This window comes from Mobula birostris, chromosome 4, assembly GCF_030028105.1.
Source record: "Mobula birostris isolate sMobBir1 chromosome 4, sMobBir1.hap1, whole genome shotgun sequence".
NCBI classification, from domain to species: domain Eukaryota; kingdom Metazoa; phylum Chordata; class Chondrichthyes; order Myliobatiformes; family Myliobatidae; genus Mobula; species Mobula birostris.
In genome coordinates, this window is record NC_092373.1 from 13911641 (window position 1) to 13929574 (window position 17934).

At 42.3% G+C, this 17934-nt stretch overlaps 1 protein-coding gene across 1 annotated transcript in view; it reads left to right on the plus strand.

Moving 5' to 3' along the window:
- dhx36 (DEAH (Asp-Glu-Ala-His) box polypeptide 36) overlaps positions 1-17532 on the plus strand; it is a 132091-nt gene extending 114559 nt beyond the window's left edge. Inside the window, exons 18-24 of the mRNA XM_072256930.1 lie at positions 752-838; positions 2509-2592; positions 4247-4346; positions 4438-4528; positions 6915-7035; positions 11875-12027; positions 14440-17532. Coding sequence (XP_072113031.1) covers positions 752-838; positions 2509-2592; positions 4247-4346; positions 4438-4528; positions 6915-7035; positions 11875-12027; positions 14440-14613 — 810 coding nt within the window. The 3' untranslated portion in view covers positions 14614-17532. The remainder of the gene's footprint in view (positions 1-751; positions 839-2508; positions 2593-4246; positions 4347-4437; positions 4529-6914; positions 7036-11874; positions 12028-14439) is intronic.
- The last annotated feature ends 402 nt before the right edge of the window (positions 17533-17934 follow it).

Genomic DNA, 17934 nt, shown 5'->3' on the forward strand with positions numbered 1-17934 from the left:
CAAATTTTTTGCTCTAAATCTCTAGGACTGTTGGGTGGTCTGCAGTATAGCCCTATTAGAGTGGTCATACTTTTCTGATTTTTCAGTTCTACCCATAACGCCTCACTGATCAAGTTTTCCAATCTGTCCCGACGGAGCGCTACCGTGACCTTTTCCCTGGCTAGTAACACCACCCCTCCTCCTTTAATCCCTCCCACTCTGTCATGCCTGAAACAATGGAACCCCAGAATATTGAGCTGCCAGTCCTGCCCTCCTGCAACCAGTCTCACTAATGGCTACAACGTTATAATTCCATGTGTTGATCCATGCCCTGAGCTCATCTGCCTTTCCTACAATACTACTTGCATTGGAATATACGCAGATGGGGACGCTAGTTTTCCGCATTTTCTTCTGGTTTCCTCCCAGAGTCCAAAGATGTATCACTTAGTAGGAGAATTGGTCATTGTCAATTGTCCTGCGATTAGGCAAGGGTTAAATATATGTGTTGCTGGGTGGTCTGGCTCATTGTGCTGAACAAACCAGTTCCACACTGCATCTCAAAATAAATAATGATCTTATTAAGGCTGTGAATTATTTTTGTGGTGTTTTTAATGTAATTGAATAGTAGAGGGGGATACTCTGTGGATCATTGTCATCTGATATTTTAGTTTTAATCTTTTCTCTGAGTTTTCTCAACCAAAAGGCTTGGAGAGGTTTCTCTGGCAAGTAAATGCCTCCTGTCTAACCTTCTGGTGTTTTATGTTGGTGGCAGGGTAAAGAGAAAGTGGCAGACGCAAAACGTCGAGAGTTGTCCAAGCAGTCCCGTAGCGACCATCTGACTGTAGTCAATGCATTTAAGGTTGGTATGACAGTAGCTGCAACTATAGGGCTAAAATCAGAGCATTCAATGCTGTAGAAAAAGATGAGTCGGCATCTGAAGAGCAAAATAGTCATCTGAGGTTTGCATCCTTGGCTTCAAATTATTGGCTCACTTTTCTGATTTTTTAAAAAAAAAGACATTATTTCCCCTAAGACCATAAGACATAGGCCCACTGAGTCTTAAGACCATAAGATACAGGAGCAGAAGTAGGCCATTCGGCCCATTGAGTCTGCTCCGCCATTCAATCATGGGCTGATCCAATTCTTCCAGTCATCCCCACTCCCCTGCTTTCACCCCATACCCTTTGATGCCTTGGCTAATCAAGAACCTACCTATCTCTGTTTTAAATACACCCAATGACTTGGCCTCCACAGCCGCTCATGGCAACAAATTCCACAGATTTACCACCCTCTGACGAAAGTAATTTCTCTGCATCTCAGTTCTTATTGGACGTCTTTCAATCCTGAAGTCATGCCTTCTTGTCCTAGAATCCCCTGCTATGGGAAACTTTGCCATATCTAATCTGTTCGGGCATCTTATCATTCAGAATGTTTCTGTGAGATCCCCCCCTCATTCTGTTGAACTCCAGGGAGTACAGCCCAAGAACTGCCAGACATTCCTCATACGGTAACCCTTTCATTCCTGGAATCATTCTTGTGAATCTTCTCTGAACCCTTTCCAATGTCAGTATACTCTTTCTAAAATAAGGAGCCCAAAACTGCACACAGTACTCCGTGTGGTTTCACGAGTGCCTTATAGAGCTTCAACATCACATTCCTGCTCTTATATTCTATATCTCTAGAAATGAATGCTCAGAGTATTTGCTGCCTTCACAACTGACTCAGCCTGGAGGTTAACCTTTAGGGTATCTTGCACGAAGAATCTCAAGTCCCTTTTCCATCTCTGCATTTAGAACATAGAACATTTTGAATTCTCTCGCCATCTAAATCTTCTCTGCCGTTCGGTCATGGCTGATTTATTATCCCTTTCAAACCCATCATCCTGTCTTCTCCCTGTAACCTTTGACACTCTTACTAATCAAGAACCTATCAACCTCCCTGTATAGACACCCAATGACTTGGCCTCCACAACCATCCGTAGCAATAAATTTCACAGGTTCTCCACCCTCTGGCTAAAGAAATTCTTCTTCATCTCCGTTCCGAAGGGGTGTCCTCCCGCTCTGAGGTTGTGGCCTTTGGTCCTAGACTCCACCCCCACAGGAAATATCTTTTTGACATTCACTCTATGCAGGCCTTTCAATAGGTTTCAGTGAGATCCCTCGCATTTTTATAAGCTCTTGCGAGAACAGGCCCAAAGCCATCAAATGTTTCTCCTACATTAACCCTTTCATTCCTGGGATCGTTCTCGTGAACCTTCTCAGGACATTGTCCAATACTGACACATCTTTTCTTAGATAAGGGGCCCAAGATTTCTCCCATATTCCAAGTGTGGGGGGTCGAACTCCTCTCTTCCTCCCTCTCCCTGCATAGGTTTGATTTTCTCTGCTGTTTTGTTTTAACCTTTTGCCTGCTCTCTTTAACTGGGGAAACTGTGCTGTTTGAAGTATTCTTCCTGAATGTGAGCCGGTTGATGCTTGGTGTTGCAATCCATTGGAGTGTGCTCTCTTTGATGAGTGCTTCTGTTTCCAGGGATGGGAAGAAGCAAAAAGGCGAGGTTTCCGATCAGAGAAGGATTACTGCTGGGAGTACTTCCTTTCTCCAAACAACCTTCAGGTAAATAGACTCTAGAAGTGATGAAAGAATCTTCTTAAAAGGGAAGTTAAGGTGCTATTTCATCAACATTTGAGAAATCTTAAAGTTTATTTATCATATGTCTATTGAAACATGCAGCGAAATGTGTCGTTTCCCGTTAATGACCAACATGTGAGGATGTGCTGGCGGAAGTGCACAAGTGTCGCCACACATTCCGGCGCCAACGCACCGTGCAAACAATACTTGGCAACAAAACAACAATATCCAAGCAAGCTCCTCTCCTCAGGAAGGGCTTTGTTTTCCAACCTCCAGTCTCCAGAGGACTTATAGACATCGGGCTTCACCTTTCCCCAATGGACTTGTAGAGTTGGTTACTTGCTCCATTCTATTGGCATTTGTGGAGAAAGTATCATTTTAGAATATAGAACATTGGGCACCATGGTAGTGTAGCTGTAAGCATGACACTATTACACCTTGGAGTGTCGGGGTTCAGAGTTCAGTCCCATTGTCCTCTGTAAGGAGTGTGTATGTGCTCCCTGTGCAACACAGTGGTTTTCTCCAAGTTTGCTCTGGCTTCCTCCCACAGTTCAAAGATATACCGGTTAGTAGGTTAATTGGTCATTGTCATTCGTAACGCTAGTGATGTTGTGGGGATGGAACTGGACTCTCTGACGGTGGTGTCTGAGAAGAGGATGCTGTCTAAGTTGCATGCATTCTTGGACAATGTCTCCCATCCACTACATAATGTACTGGTTGGGCACAGAAGTACATTCAGCCAGAGACTCATTCCACCGAGATGCAGCACAGAGCGTCATAGGAAGTCATTCCTGCTTGTGGCCATCAAACTTTACAACTCCTCCCTTGGAGGGTCAGACACCCTGAGCCAATAGACTGGTCCTGGACTTATTTCATAATTTACTGGCATAATTTACATATTACTATTTAACTATTTATGGTTCTGTTACTATTTATTATTTATGGTGCAACTGTAATGAAAACCAATTTCCCCCGGGATCAATAAAGTATGACTATGACTATAAAAAAAAATTTGTTCTGTGATTAGGCTGGGATTAAATCGGGTTGCTGGGCAGCACGGCCAAAAGAACCTATTCCATGCTGTATCTCTAAATGAATAAATAATAGCACAGCCTTGTGAGCAAGTAAATTGTCATCATTTTGGTGGCCAGTGATCTGTAGCATTGTCTATAGGGAACAGGGATTGAGAGTTAGATAAAGATTATCTTTATTTGCCACATGTACATTGAAACATACATGTACATTCAGTGACCAGGACAATCCATGGATGTGTTGGGTAGTCCACAAGTCTGATCTGCCATTATATCATGGCTGATTTATTATCCCTCTCAACCCCATTCTCCTCCCTTCTCCCCGTAATCTTTGACACCCTTACTAATCAAGAGCTAATCAACCTGCACTTTAAATATATACAATGCTTTGGCCCTCACAGCCGTCTGGGGCAGTGCATTCTACAAATTCACCACAAGCTCCTTACAAATAGTGGGTGGAATTGAACGCCAATTGCTGGCGCTGTAAAAATGTTAGGCTAATTGCTACACTACTGCGCTACCCGCTCAGTATTGTGGGTAGCGGTCTCCTTCATGGTGATTGAAATTTATTCTTAGAAAAGAACCTGTGGCTTTTTATATCACTGCAGATGCTTCATAACATGAAAGGACAGTTTACTGAACATCTGCTGGTGGCTGGCTTTGTCAGCAGCAAGAATCCCAAAGACCCCAAGGCAAACATCAACTCAGGTAATGAATGGAAACAAAGTCCATTAAAATATTAACAGGATTATTCCCATCCTACCATCATCCTAGATAAATGTCTGTTTTCTTTTCTCAGAAAACGAGAAGCTGATCAAAGCTGTGGTGTGTGCGGGCCTGTATCCCAAGGTGGCAAAAATCCGGCCGAGCTTCAGCAAGAAACGGAAAATGTGAGATGATTTGCTTTTCGGCATGCACTCATAATCGTTAACTCATGTTGTACATGGGAAATGAACTGGAGAGATTCTGTGGATGCTGGAAATCCAGAGTAACAAAATGCTGTATAAACTCGGCAGGTCTTGCTGTATCTGTGGAAGTTAATATACAGTCAACTTTTAGTGCCAAGACTCTTCCTGTTTATGCCCCTTCATAGATGCTACCTGACCACTGAGTTCCTCCAGCATTTTTTGTTTGTGTGTGTTTTGCTCTAAGATCTCTGGCATCTGCAGAATCCCTTGTGTTTTTGAAATGTATCTTACAAGAGACCATGCATTGAAGGTGAGAGGGGGCAAGTTTAAAGGAGATGAGTGGGGCGAGTTGTTTTTTGCACAGCGTGGTGGTTGCCTAGGACGGGCTGGGCTGGCAAGGAAGGTGGTAGAGATGGAGTTTAGGAAGTTTCCAGATAGACACATGAATGGATAGTGTGCAGACAGGAGGGACTGAATTTGATATTACTTAATCCTATTTGCGACAGATGTAATATTGAGGTGGCTACTTTAACTCATATGTTTTGGTCTTGTATCAAGATAGATAATTTTTGGAAAGATGTCTTTAAAACTTTATCAAAAGTCTTGAATTTGGACCTACAACTAAATTTATTTACAGCAATTTTTGGGGTCATTCCACCAGAAGCAAGATATGTTCCTGCTTCCACTCAATGGATGATAGCTTTTACAACTTTATTGGCTAGGAGAGCCATTTTGCTTAAATGGAAGGACTCTAATCCACCGACTTTTTTTTTATTGGCTTTCCTCCATTACGTCCTGTCTAAGTTTAGAGAAAATAAGAAGTCGGACATTTGATACATCCTTTAAGTTTGAAGAAACCTAGCGACCTTTTATTCAATATTTTCATATGGTTTGATTTACTGCTCTTCCAGTTACTTTCTCGAAACTTTGGATTTGATCAGAAAGTTTTTTTCTTTTTTCTTGCTTTTACTCTCAGTATGGACTGCCCAGTCCCCTTTTTTTCCTTTTTCTTTTTTTTTCTTTTTTGTTTTTGTTTATAGAGAATAGTGTTTTTTTATATATATATATATATAAATTATAAGTGTGTCTTTATCTTTTTTCTTTTTATGAAATGATGAGAGGAGAATTGATTATCTTATTTTTATTATGTACTATTTGATTAATACTATGTATGATCTTGATAATATTTATTTTACCTTTTATATGTATTGTTATTGATATAGATATCTGAGATAATGCTCCTCTTTGTATATATGTACTTTTTAAAATTAATAAAGTGTGTTGGTGCGTGGCCAAGTGGTTAAGGCATTCATTTAGTGATTTGAAGGTTGCTAGTTCGAGCCTTGGCTGAGGCAATGTGTGTGTCCTTGAGCAAGGCACTTAACCACACATGACACCGGTGCCAAGCTGTATGGGTCCTAATGCCCTTCCCTTGGACAACATCGGTGCCATATAGAGGGGAGTCTTGCAGCATGGGCAACTACCAGTCTTCCATACAACCTTGCCCAGGCCTACGCCCTGGAAACTTTCCAAGACGCAAATCCATGGTCTCATGAGACTAACGGATGCCTATAAATTAATAAAAAGATTGATAAAGAAGAATTTGATATTATGGTCAGCAGAGGCATTGTGGGCTGAATGGCCTGTTCCTATGTAAATGACAATAATAAGCCAACTTACCAGCTTATTGATTACCTTCGTTGGTTAAGAAAGTCATGTTGCAATCATATAAAATACTGGAGGAGCTCAGCAGATCAGGCAACATCTGGAGAGGAATAAATTTCAGACTCAGACACTTTATTAGAACTGGAAAGAGGAAGAAGCTGAAATAAGAAAATGGAAGGCGGGCAGGATAGAAGGTGATAGGTAAAATCAAGTAGGTGTGTGGGGGATGGGTCTGAAGTGAGAAACTGGGAGGTGGTAGGTGGTGAGATAGACCATAATAAGTCAGTGTATGTATGTGTGTGAATATTTCTTATTGTAATTTATGCTGTTATTTATTCTGTGTTGCACTGTACGGCTGGCGCAAAACAAAATTCACAACATATGCCAGTGATATTAAATCTTATTCAAATTCGTAAAGCGTTCCATATTTGTTCCGCTTCATAGATGCTCCCTGACTTGCGGAATTCCTTCAGCATTTTTTGTGTGTTACTTCCAGAGGTTTAATGATTTCCAGTGGGAATTCTGCCTGCTCACATGAAGCTTGGTGCTGCGGCCGGTCACAATGAGGACAAATTGATTCTGATGAAAATCAGCGGAGCTTTTCTTTTTGCAGAGGTCCACGTACCCCTACTCCTCCAGCAGTTTAACTGAGCTCGCTGTTGCAATTGTTGGAGCCTCATGGTGCTGTCTTGTACACTTTCAGGGTAAAAGTCTTCACCAAGTCAGATGGGCGAGTCAACATTCACCCGAAGTCGGTGAATGCGGAGGAAGGGGAATTTCAGCACAGCTGGCTGATCTACCACCTGAAGATGCGAACAAGCAGTGTGAGTAGCTATCTGAAAGACATTGGCTGCCCGTACCCTCCATAAGACATTGAGTAGGAGCAGTATTAGGCTATTCAGCCCGTCTATCATTCATCAGGACTGGAGAAAAAAGATGAGAAGTCAGAGTAAGAGGGTGCAGGGAGGGGAAGAAGAAATCCATGGTAGTAGGTGATAAGTGAAACCAGGAAAGGGGGAGGGGTGAAGCAAAGAACTGGGTAGTAAATTGGTGAAAGAGATTAAGGGCTAGAGAAGCGGGAATCCGATAGGAGAGGACAGAAGGCCATGGAAGAAAGTGAGGGGGGAGGAGTACCAGAGGGGGTTGATGGGCAGGTAAGGTGATGAGGTGAGAGTGGGAAATGGTGAAGTGGGGACAGGGCGTTGGTGGCCATTACCGGAAGTTCGAGAAATCGATGTTCATGCCATCAGGTTGGAGGCTACCCAGATGGAATATAGGGTGTTGCTCTTCCAACCCGAGTCTGAGAATAGGAATGGGAGTTAGAATTAAAATGGATGGCCACTGGGAGATCTTGCTTTTTCAGGCGAACGAAGTGTGAGTGCATGGCAAAGCAATTTCCCAATCTATGTCAGGTCTCACCAACATATTCCGGGAGCACCAGATGCAGTAGAGGACCTCAACAGATTCACAGGTGAACTGTTGCCTTACCTGGAAGGACTATTTGAGACCCTGAATGATAGCAATGGAGGAGGTATGGAGGCAGGTGTAGAACTTGTTCCACTTGCAAGGCTAAGTGCCAAGAGGGAGAGGCAAATTGAGCAAGTCCTCTATGCTTTAATCCCTGGCATGAACCTCCTTTCTACCACCAGCACTCCTCTGTGTTGTGCTCCATTTGATATACCTGATTTCTCAAATATGCTTATTTTGGAGCTGGGCTTTGGATTCTGCGCATATGATTCTTCTATGTATTCCTTTCAACTGGCAAGGAATTGCAGTTCAATTACAATATACTCTCCTGCAAGGGCTACATAAGAAATAGGAGCAGGAGTTGGCCATCTGGCCAGTCGAGCCTGCTCTGCCATTCAGTAAGATCAGGGATGATCAGGCCATGGACTCTTCTTCACCTATCTGCCTTTTCCCCATAATCCTTAATTCCTCTACTGTGTAAAAATCTATCCAACCTTGTCTTAAATATATTTACAGAGGTAGCCTCCACAGCTTTATCGGGCAGAGGATTCCACAGATTTGCCATTCTCTGGGAAACGCAGTTCCTCCTCATCTCCATTCTAACTCTGCACACCGAATCGTGAGGCTATGTCCTCTAATTCTAGTCTCACCTATCAGTGGAAACAACTTCCCTACCCCAATCTTATCTGTCCCTTTCATAATTTTATATGTTTCTATAAGATTTCCTCTCATTCTTCTGAATTCCAATGAGTAAAGTCCTGGGCAACTCAATCTCTCCTCATAGTCTAACCCCCTCATCTCTGGAATCAACCTGGTGAACCGGCTCCAAAGCCAGTATATCCTTCCTCAAGAAGACTAGAACTGCATGCAGTACTCCAGGTACAGTTACCCTGTACAGTTGCAGCAGAACCTCCCTGCTCTTAAATTCAATATCTCTAGCAATGAAGGCCAACATTCCATTTGCCTTCTTGATAGCCTGCTGCACCTGCAAACCAACCTTTTGTGATTCATGCACAAGCTCTCCCAAATCCCTCTGCACAGCAGCACGCCGCAATTTTTTATCTCCGCTAAACTTTCCTCCACTGTTTAAGTTGATGTCCTCTGGTATTAGCCGTTGCTGCTTTGGGGAAAAACGTGCTGGCCATCCATCTTATTCAGAGAATTGAAATGATTTAAGGGTTTGAAGTTGGTCTTGAACACATGTCAAGACCAATAATGATTTGGCAAACTGCCTGATTCTAAACGTTAGCTTTATTTATCACATATACTGTGCAAAAGTCTAGGCACATATTGATAGGGTGCCTAAGGCTTTTGCATGGTATTGTAATATTTTTATGTGTGGCACTGTACTGCTGCCACAAAAAAAAACAAACCATGACATATGTGAGTGATGATAAACCTGATTCTGATATGGGTCTGTATTGTGGACCGAGAATGGGAAGGGGGCAGGGAGAGGCAAATCATGGTTTGGGAGAGGGGAGGGAGTGGGAACCACCAGAGAGACATTCTGTAATGATTAATGAACTATTTGTTTGGAATTAGGTGACCTTGCCTGGTGTTTTGGGGCTGTGTGTGTGTTTTGCACCTGTTCCGCCCCCTGCCCCGGCACTCCTTCTCTGCTGCCTGTCACACATGGCGCTCCGCCCTTGCTATTCCCAACATCCTTTGCTCCCGGTAGATTTACAAACTCAGTCTCCACTCCACATTGGCAAATACAGTACTGTGTAAAAAGTCTTAGGCACCCTTGCTGTATATATGTGCATGTAAGTCTTTTGCATAGTATTGTACGTCGAAACATCCAGTGAAATGCATCATTTACGTCAAGAATGCACTGGCAGCAGCCTGCACGCGTTCCCACACTTCCGGCACCAACATAACACGCCACAACTATTTGTTTCTATTTTTTTTTTAGATTATGAGGACACGCAGTCCCCTTTTATTGTCATTTAGTAATGCATGCACTAGAAACGATACAATATTCTTCCGGTGTGATATCACAGAAACGCAGGGCAGACCAAGACTGAAAAACTAACAAAAACCATGAAATTATAACATAGTTACAACAGTGCAACAATACCATAACTTGATGAAGAACAGGCCATTAGCACGGTAAGAAATTCAAAGTCTCTCGAAAGTCCCACATCTCACGCAGACGGGAGAAGGAAAAAAACTCTCCCTGCCATGCCCGACCACAGTCTGACTCTTAAATCGTTCGAAAACTTCGAGCTCTGACCAGCCCTCCGACACCGAGTACTGAGCACCATCTCTATCCGAACGCTTTGACCTCAGCCTCGGTCGCCAGCAGCAGGCAAGGCTGGGGATTTTAAGGCCTTCTCTCCGGAGATTCTCGATCGCACAGTAGCAACGGCAGCGAACCAGGCATTTCAGAAATGTCCACAAAAAAAAAATATCCGGCAATGTGAGGAATACAAGCTGTCTATTTCCCACAGAGGGTTTTACACTACCATCCTACTCTCCCTTTTCTGCAGTTATTTTATCCAATCCCTTGTAAAAGAATGGAGCTCTAATTTCAGAGTTAATGGAACAAGGCTCATCACTTTTGGCTGCTTATTAAGAATATTGTAACTGAACTGTGTCACTTCCAGGAGTCCTTTTGCCCATTCATTGGGACGATGACTAACCTTGGACCTTAAATTCTCAATGCTATCAGTAACTTAACATACGCAGTGTTCCAAGTTCCTAATGTCCTTTGTGTGCAGTGATGCTTCTCAATTTCACATATGTATGGCTCGGCTTTAATTTTTTTGGCTGTACTCTCTCCCACATATCCCAACCTAACATCCAACAGATTTTGTTTCCCTCTTCCTGCCCACTAACTTCCCCTTGGCATTTGGAAATCTTTGATCAAAACCTCCTTTAATTTCTAAATTCCAAGGACTAAAGCCACAGTTTATGTAACTTGCTTTTGGTTTATTTGTAATGGAAATAAAGGGCTGCGGCTTTTGTTAAAACAGATAAAATGACTCTTGCATGTTTTATTCACAAAATCCTACATTTAATCCTTGAGTTAATTCGGTTTTGATAGAGCTTCTATAGCATTACAACCCCAGTTGGTAATTTTTCTTTAGAATTTAATCATAGAGTCTTGATGTCATTCTGATAAATACTTTGCACTGCATCCAAGTTTATGATATTCTTCCTTGCCTTCATAGTCTAATGACGGCTTTGATTAACATGACTTGCTAAGATCCAGAAGTCATATTTCTCCTAGGTTGTTTTCTTTGTCCATGTCATGTCACTACGATATACTTAAGAGCACAGTATGTTTGTTCCTCGCCATCTCAGCAACTCTGGAATATTGATGTTGGTGAAGTACAGATGGGGTTTCTGTAAAATATTGCTAATGGTACGTGGTACTTTGATTGCTTACATAAAGAAGTGCAGCACAGGAACAGACCCTTTGGACAACAATGTGGTGCTGAATTAATTAAACTGGTAACTGAGCTGTTCCCTTCTGAGTGCACAATGACCATATCCTTTAATTGTCTGCACATTCATCTACCTAATAGTCTCTTAAATGATTCTTCTGTATTTGCAGAATTTGCATGTTAACTGCCTACTTTAACCTTTACAGAATCTGAATCATGTTTATTATCACTTTATTATAAATCAGGTTTATTATGTGTTGTGAAATTTGTTGTTTTGCAGCAGCAGTACACTGCAATGCATAAAAATATACTACAGATTATCATAAATATGAAACTCAACAATATTAAATTAAATAGCTAGTGCTAAAGAGAGCAAAAGTAGTAATTGTCTGTTCAGAAATCTGATGGCGGAAGGGAAGAATATGTTCCTGAAACGTTGGGTGTGTGGTTTCAGGCTCCTGTACTCCCTCTGTAATGGTAGTAATGAGAAGAGGGCATGTCCTGGGTGGTGGGGTTTCTTACTGATGGATGGCATCTTGTGAAGGCATCTCCTTTTCAAAGATGTCCTTGATGGTGGGAAGGCTAGACCCTTTGTGGAGCTGGCCGAGTTTACAACCCTCTAGAGCCTTCCATGATCCTGTACAGTAAACGCTTTTCCAGGTACACGGTTCTTCGTAACCCCAATACCACACTATATTCTGTATTCCGTTTTCTTCTTACCACTTTGATATGTTATCTGTATGGCAAGCACAGAGATCTTCTTCACTGCCTGAATATGTGTGACAATATCAATTTGTTGCTTTCCAGATCTACCTATATGATTGCACTGAGGTGTCCCCTTATTCCCTCCTTTTCTTTGGGGGTGATATCTCGATACAGAAAGAACAAGACCAAGAGACGATCGCTGTCGATGAATGGATTGTGTTCCAGTCACCATCCAGAATAGCCCATTTAGTAAAGGTAAAAAGTATTCTATTACCAATTGATCAAATTTAAGCTTAATTGGCATTTTTTTATATATATATATATATATATATATATATATATATATATATACATACATACACATATACATACATACACACACACACACACACACGCACGCACATATGTATGTATATGCTAAATGAAACATCGTTTCTCCGTGGCCAAGTTGCAATACACAGTAGTGTGACTGCACATAGAGTTACGATAGTATGTACAGTCACAAAAAATATTAGCACAAGTTCCTCAGTGACATGGCCTGAAGATGGATGGTGCATGGAACAATGGCCTGGAGCCATGTTTCTGCAAGAACAAGCACGCAGCAGTTTCTCATCTCACACTGGTTCAGCCACAGAGCCGCAGATGACGGCACTCTGGCTTGTCTTCCAGAGTTCGAATGCTGGAGAGCAACCGAGATGGAAGAGCCGGCCTGCTCTCAGCCCAGTGCGCCCACCGCGCTTCTGTCTCACGCCACCTCTGGCACCTCCTTCCCAGCGTAATTGAGGTTGAAACCAAGCTCTCGTCACTGGTGTGTTGTGTTTTTCCAGATTCGTCTATGTTGCACATCTGAAAGATTAGGTATTATAGACACCTAAGGCACAGAAACGACCTCTTCAGAATAACTGGTCCATGTCAACCTAGGTGCCCATCTAATCTAATCCAATTTGCCTGCATTTAGCCCATATCCCTCTAAATCTTTCATATCAATGTTCCTGTCCAAGTGCCTTTTAAATCTTATTGTTCTTGCCTCAGCCACTTCCTTTGGCAGTTCATTCTACATACATACCACCCTCTGAAAGTAAAAAACAAAGTTCCTGTTAAATATTTCTCTCTCACCTTAAATCTATACCTATGCTTGTAATTTCCTCAAAGAATTGCAGTAGGTTTGTCAGGCAGGATTTTCCTTTCAGGAAACCATGCTGGCTTTGGCCTATCTTGTCACGTGCCTCCAGGTACTCCGTAATCTCATCCCTAACAATCAATTCCAACAACTTCCCAACCACTGATGTCAGGCTAATAGGTCTATAGTTTCCCTTCTGCTGCCTCCCACCCTTCTTAAATAGTGGAGTAACATTTGCAGTTTTCCAGTCATCCAGTACAATGCCAGAATCTTATCGATTCTTGAAAGATCATTGTTAATGCCTCCGCAATCTCTCCAGCTACTTCCTTCAGAACCCAAGGGGTGCATTCCATCACGTCCAGGAGATTTATCTACCCTCAGACCATTAAGTTTCCTGAACACCTTCTCAGTCGTAATTTTCACGCATAAACTTCACTTCCCTGAGGCTCTTGAATGTCCGGTATACTGCAGACATCTTCCACTGTGCAGACTGATGCAAAATACGCATTCAGTTCCTATGCCATCTCTGCATCTCTCATTACAATACCTCCAGCATCATTTTCTGTTGGTCCTATATTTACCCTCGACTCTCTTTTACCCTTTATGTACTTAAAAATGCTTTTAGTATCTTCACCCTTTATATACTTTATATCCCTGGTTTCCTCCCACATTCCAAAGGTTAGTAGGTATATGACTCTCACAGTTGTCCCAGGTGACATTCTGTACGTGTACTTTGATAATTAATTTCCTTTAAATTTTGTTAATTGGTCATTTCCTTTGAAACTAGGGAGATTTAAGAGGCTCTTGGATAGACACAGGGATGAAAGAAAAATGGAGGGCAATATAGGAGGGAAGAATTAGGTTAACCTTAGAGTAGATTAATAGGTTGGTACAACATCGTGGTCCAAAGGGACTGTACCTTACTGTAATATAAAAGCAAGGATGTAATAGTGAGGCCTCCAAGTGAGCACTGGTGAGGTCTCACTTGGAGCATTGTGAGCAGCTTTGATCCCCTTAGAAAGGATGTGTTGAAACTGGAGAGGGTTCAAAAGAGGTTTACTGAAATAATTCCGGGATTGAATGGCTTGTCATATGAAGAGCGTTTGATGGTTCGGGCCTGTATTCACTGGAGTGCAGAAGAATGATGGGCGACCTACTTGAAACCTATCGAAAGGTGAAAGGCCTTGATAGAGTGTGTGTTGAGTGGATGTTTCCCATGGTTGGAGAGTCTAGGAACAGAGGACATAGCCTCACAACAGAAGAGGATCTTTTTGGAATGGAGGTGAGGAGGAATTTATTTAGGCAGAGTGGTGAGTCTGTAGAATTTGTTGCCACAGGCAGTTGTGGAGGCCAAATCTTTGTATATTTAAGGCAGAGTTTGACAGATTCTTGATTGGTCATGCCATGGAGGGATACAGGGAGGGAGGCAGGAGATTGGGGGTGAGAGGAAAGATAGATTAGCCATTAGTGGCAGAGCAGACTCGATAAGCCAAATGGCCTAATTCTGCTCCTATGTCTTATGGTAGTGTTCTATGTTCTTATCACAGGACCTGAAGAAGGAGCTGGATACCCTTCTGCAAGAGAAAATTAAGAAGCCACGGCCGGTAGACTGGAACAACCGCTCGAAAGACTTTGCGGTCCTGTCAGCGATCATAGACTTGATAACCACACAGGATGACACAGGCACCAAGAACTACGTGCCTCGGTTCCAGAGCTACTGAAGCTGTGATCCTCAGCAGGTCGAGAGGTTCTGCCTGAAACAGCGTTTCAAGCTCACAGCTGCTGAGTTGTTTTGTATCATTAACTCCTTTTTTTGCTCTCTTGAATAGATGTTTGGAAAGTATGCCCGAGGGTCTCACTAATGAGATGGCGATGGTCTGTAGCCATAGAATAAAATGGCTGGCATGTTCAGAAGTCTAATTCCATTCTAGTGTAGTGTAGGGGACGTTAAGGTGGGGGAGGTCTTCAGAAAGAAGAATGCAGTGACAGGCAATCTCACTGCATCATCACTGGAATACATACAGAAAATGCTGTGGTTTCCCATTCTGGAGAGGATCTGAACGCCTTCTCCTTCAGAATAAAGCCAGTGGGTCTAACAGTGTCAGAAGTAAGGCAAGGCTTAGTATTGTGCAAGGTCTTGAACAGAACCAGACCAAAGTAAATTAGTATCCATAACGTTAACCCATTTGCACAGATGTGGCCAGAGTTTGCTTCATCTGTACTTCCAGTGTGGTTTCCTTTCCATTTATACGGTTTATCTTTGTGAGTTTAGATCATTCAGAACTTCTTAATCTTGATTTTTATCTCAGAGTAACTTTTGCATCATGTACTTTTTTTAGGGAAAAAATATGGGCTCTGTTTTCTTTCTCCCACACACTTATCTCCCAATGTAAAAATCATTTGTGTAACTATCTTAGAGGACTGTTGGACTATGTCTGTAGTCACTCTTCCTATACTGTAGGGAAATATCCTGTATGGGCCCCCAGTTTGATTTATTTTGGCAGAAACCATGGGGGTTGGAGGTGCTCATTTTAACTTAATTTGCCGGTTAACCTGTGGGAAGTGCTTTTGTATCCTAACCCCTTCACATTTTATTCAATCTGGTCAGTTTACTGATGGACACTGTAGGTTAAAATTGTTGTCTTGGTTCATTCTGAGGAAGAAGTGATGAGAATGTTTAGACAAAAACAAAATGGAATCGGTTTAGAATAGCCATAAATGGGTGTTTAATTGCCAGTGTAGACTCGGAGGCTCCAAAGACCTTTTACCGTGCTGTATGACGCTGACTGGTATCAATGTCCCAATTTCATTCGTAAATATGGAATTAGAAGCTGACCTCCTCCAACTCGTTCTGCCATTCAGTGTAGTAATGGTCCATCAGTGACCGAACAGATACCCTCCTTCACTACCCCATCTCCCTTAGTCCCTGAGTTCACTCAACTCCAATTTGATTATCAATTGTAAGTTTGCAGAAAAGAGTTCCAAACTTGTCCCATGAATAACACTTGAAAGACCGTCTCTGGTCTGAGACTGTTCTTTACTCTTCTTTCCCCATGTGATTGATTACATTTCTCTACCCAGTCAATTTCCCTTAACATTGTAAGGTATGATTAAATTCTAGTGGATATGAAGCAGTTGTGTATAATTATGCCATACAATTAAACTCCTGAGTTCTACAAAAGAAAATTATTTTCACACATTGGGAAGTTAAATTGTCAGGCAAATGTTTTTGTCTCAACTGGACTTGACTTGCTTTGTTGTGGGTGCGCATGTGCAGCCTGGATCATCATGGCTTGTGTTTCAGCAGGAATATTGCCTGCTAATGGGAACGTCCATTTGCATTGAGTATTGTGGAGTTTGGCTATATAACTCAGCACGGGCATGGGGTCTGCACAACTGCACGACAGTTGTCACAGTCCTGAAGCTTACAGTCTTCGCCATCTGTGTAGTTTGGCAATTGTGGGAGGAGAATACCCGGGAGATGTGTTGTAGAAGATGTGTTCATTTGCTTGTGGTTCTTTTGGATGTCATTGGAGAACAGAGTTTTGGTGCGGTGGCTGACATAACAGTGACACCAAGAAAATACTTAAATTAATGTTCATTGCAATGGCATTTTGTGGGATCGCACTATGTGCAAAGTGGCTGCTGAACAAATCCATGTACTAGTATCGTGTATAGCAATTTAAACATTTAGGATTGTTTCTAAGAAATGGAGGTGCTACTTATAAATAAGCTATTGTTTAAGGACACCTCTAAGTGAATCTGTTGAGTCTGATCAACGGGCTGCTTTGGTGGTTTCCAAGCCTTCTGATCGAGGGCTGCTTCGAAAGTCGCGTCCTGCACAATCCCAGTAAATATTTCTGTGTAGTATCGCTTTCACCCCAGCACCACCACTTCACATAGGCAGTCAGAAAAGTAGTAGGTGTTGATATAAAAGTGGTATTGGCTCAGTAGGCAGCTATTGCAAGTGGAAACTAACCACGTTATCTACCCCTTAGCCAGTGCCTGTTTTTATGGTTAGCCAAGTGTACCTAATGTCAGTTTGAAGATAGAGACTCTGAGCTTTGGAATCTTTTCCTTGCCTCGGTTATCTGGTGACAGGAAACTGATCTTTCAAAGGAGCAGGTAGACAAAACATTTTCCATTCTGGTTGTCGTTGGGACATTTGGAACAACATCATCTGGCAATAGGCTGTGGCTTGTCAACAAGTAACTATATAGCTAGGCAGCCATTTGCAGAGAGATTGTGCAGAAAAGACACTGGAGGGGAGAGCCCTTGTCACCTTGTACTTGAGGACAGGCAAAGGAAAAAAGCAACATTAGTAATGGCCAGGGTGACTAAGAGCTTGATGAGGGTTACTGCTTGCAATGACCCATCTGCTTGTCCAAGAGGAGCTGAGACCAATAAAATACATACAACTGCAGTGATGTTTGGTGCTGTCAAGGTGTCCAATGCCTTAGCCAAAGTTGCCATGATCATTCCTGTTAAGTGGACAAACATTTTGTTTTTGTAGATGTTCTGGCATGAATGTTCCTTTGTTTTCCAAATAGTATTTATTTCTCTGACTGTTTATAAGATGCAAGAGCTGTTTTTTTTTAAGTAATGTGTGTGTATTTTCACCCATTAAACTACTTGCTATACCCAGACTTGTATGTCTTTTGCCTACCAACAGTTTGTAGTGTCGGTTAACCATCTGCTTTGAATACAGACTGGTTGGCTGCTGCTGACCAGTGGTGCTCCTTTGGGGTCAGTATTGGGACCACTGCTTTTCATGTTGTTTGTCAATGATTTGGATAATGGAGTTGATGGCTTTGTGGCAAAGTCTACGGATGATATGAAGATAGGTGGAGGGGTAGGTAGTGCTGAGGAAGCAATATGATTGCAGGAGGACTGAGACAGATTGAAAGAATTGGCAAAAAAGTGGCAGATGGAATTCAGTGCTGGGAAATGTATGATAATGCATTTTGGTGAAAGGAAATCTAAATGGGGAGAAGGTTCAAACATTGGGGTGCAGGGTGACTTAGGAGTCCTTGTGCAAGAAT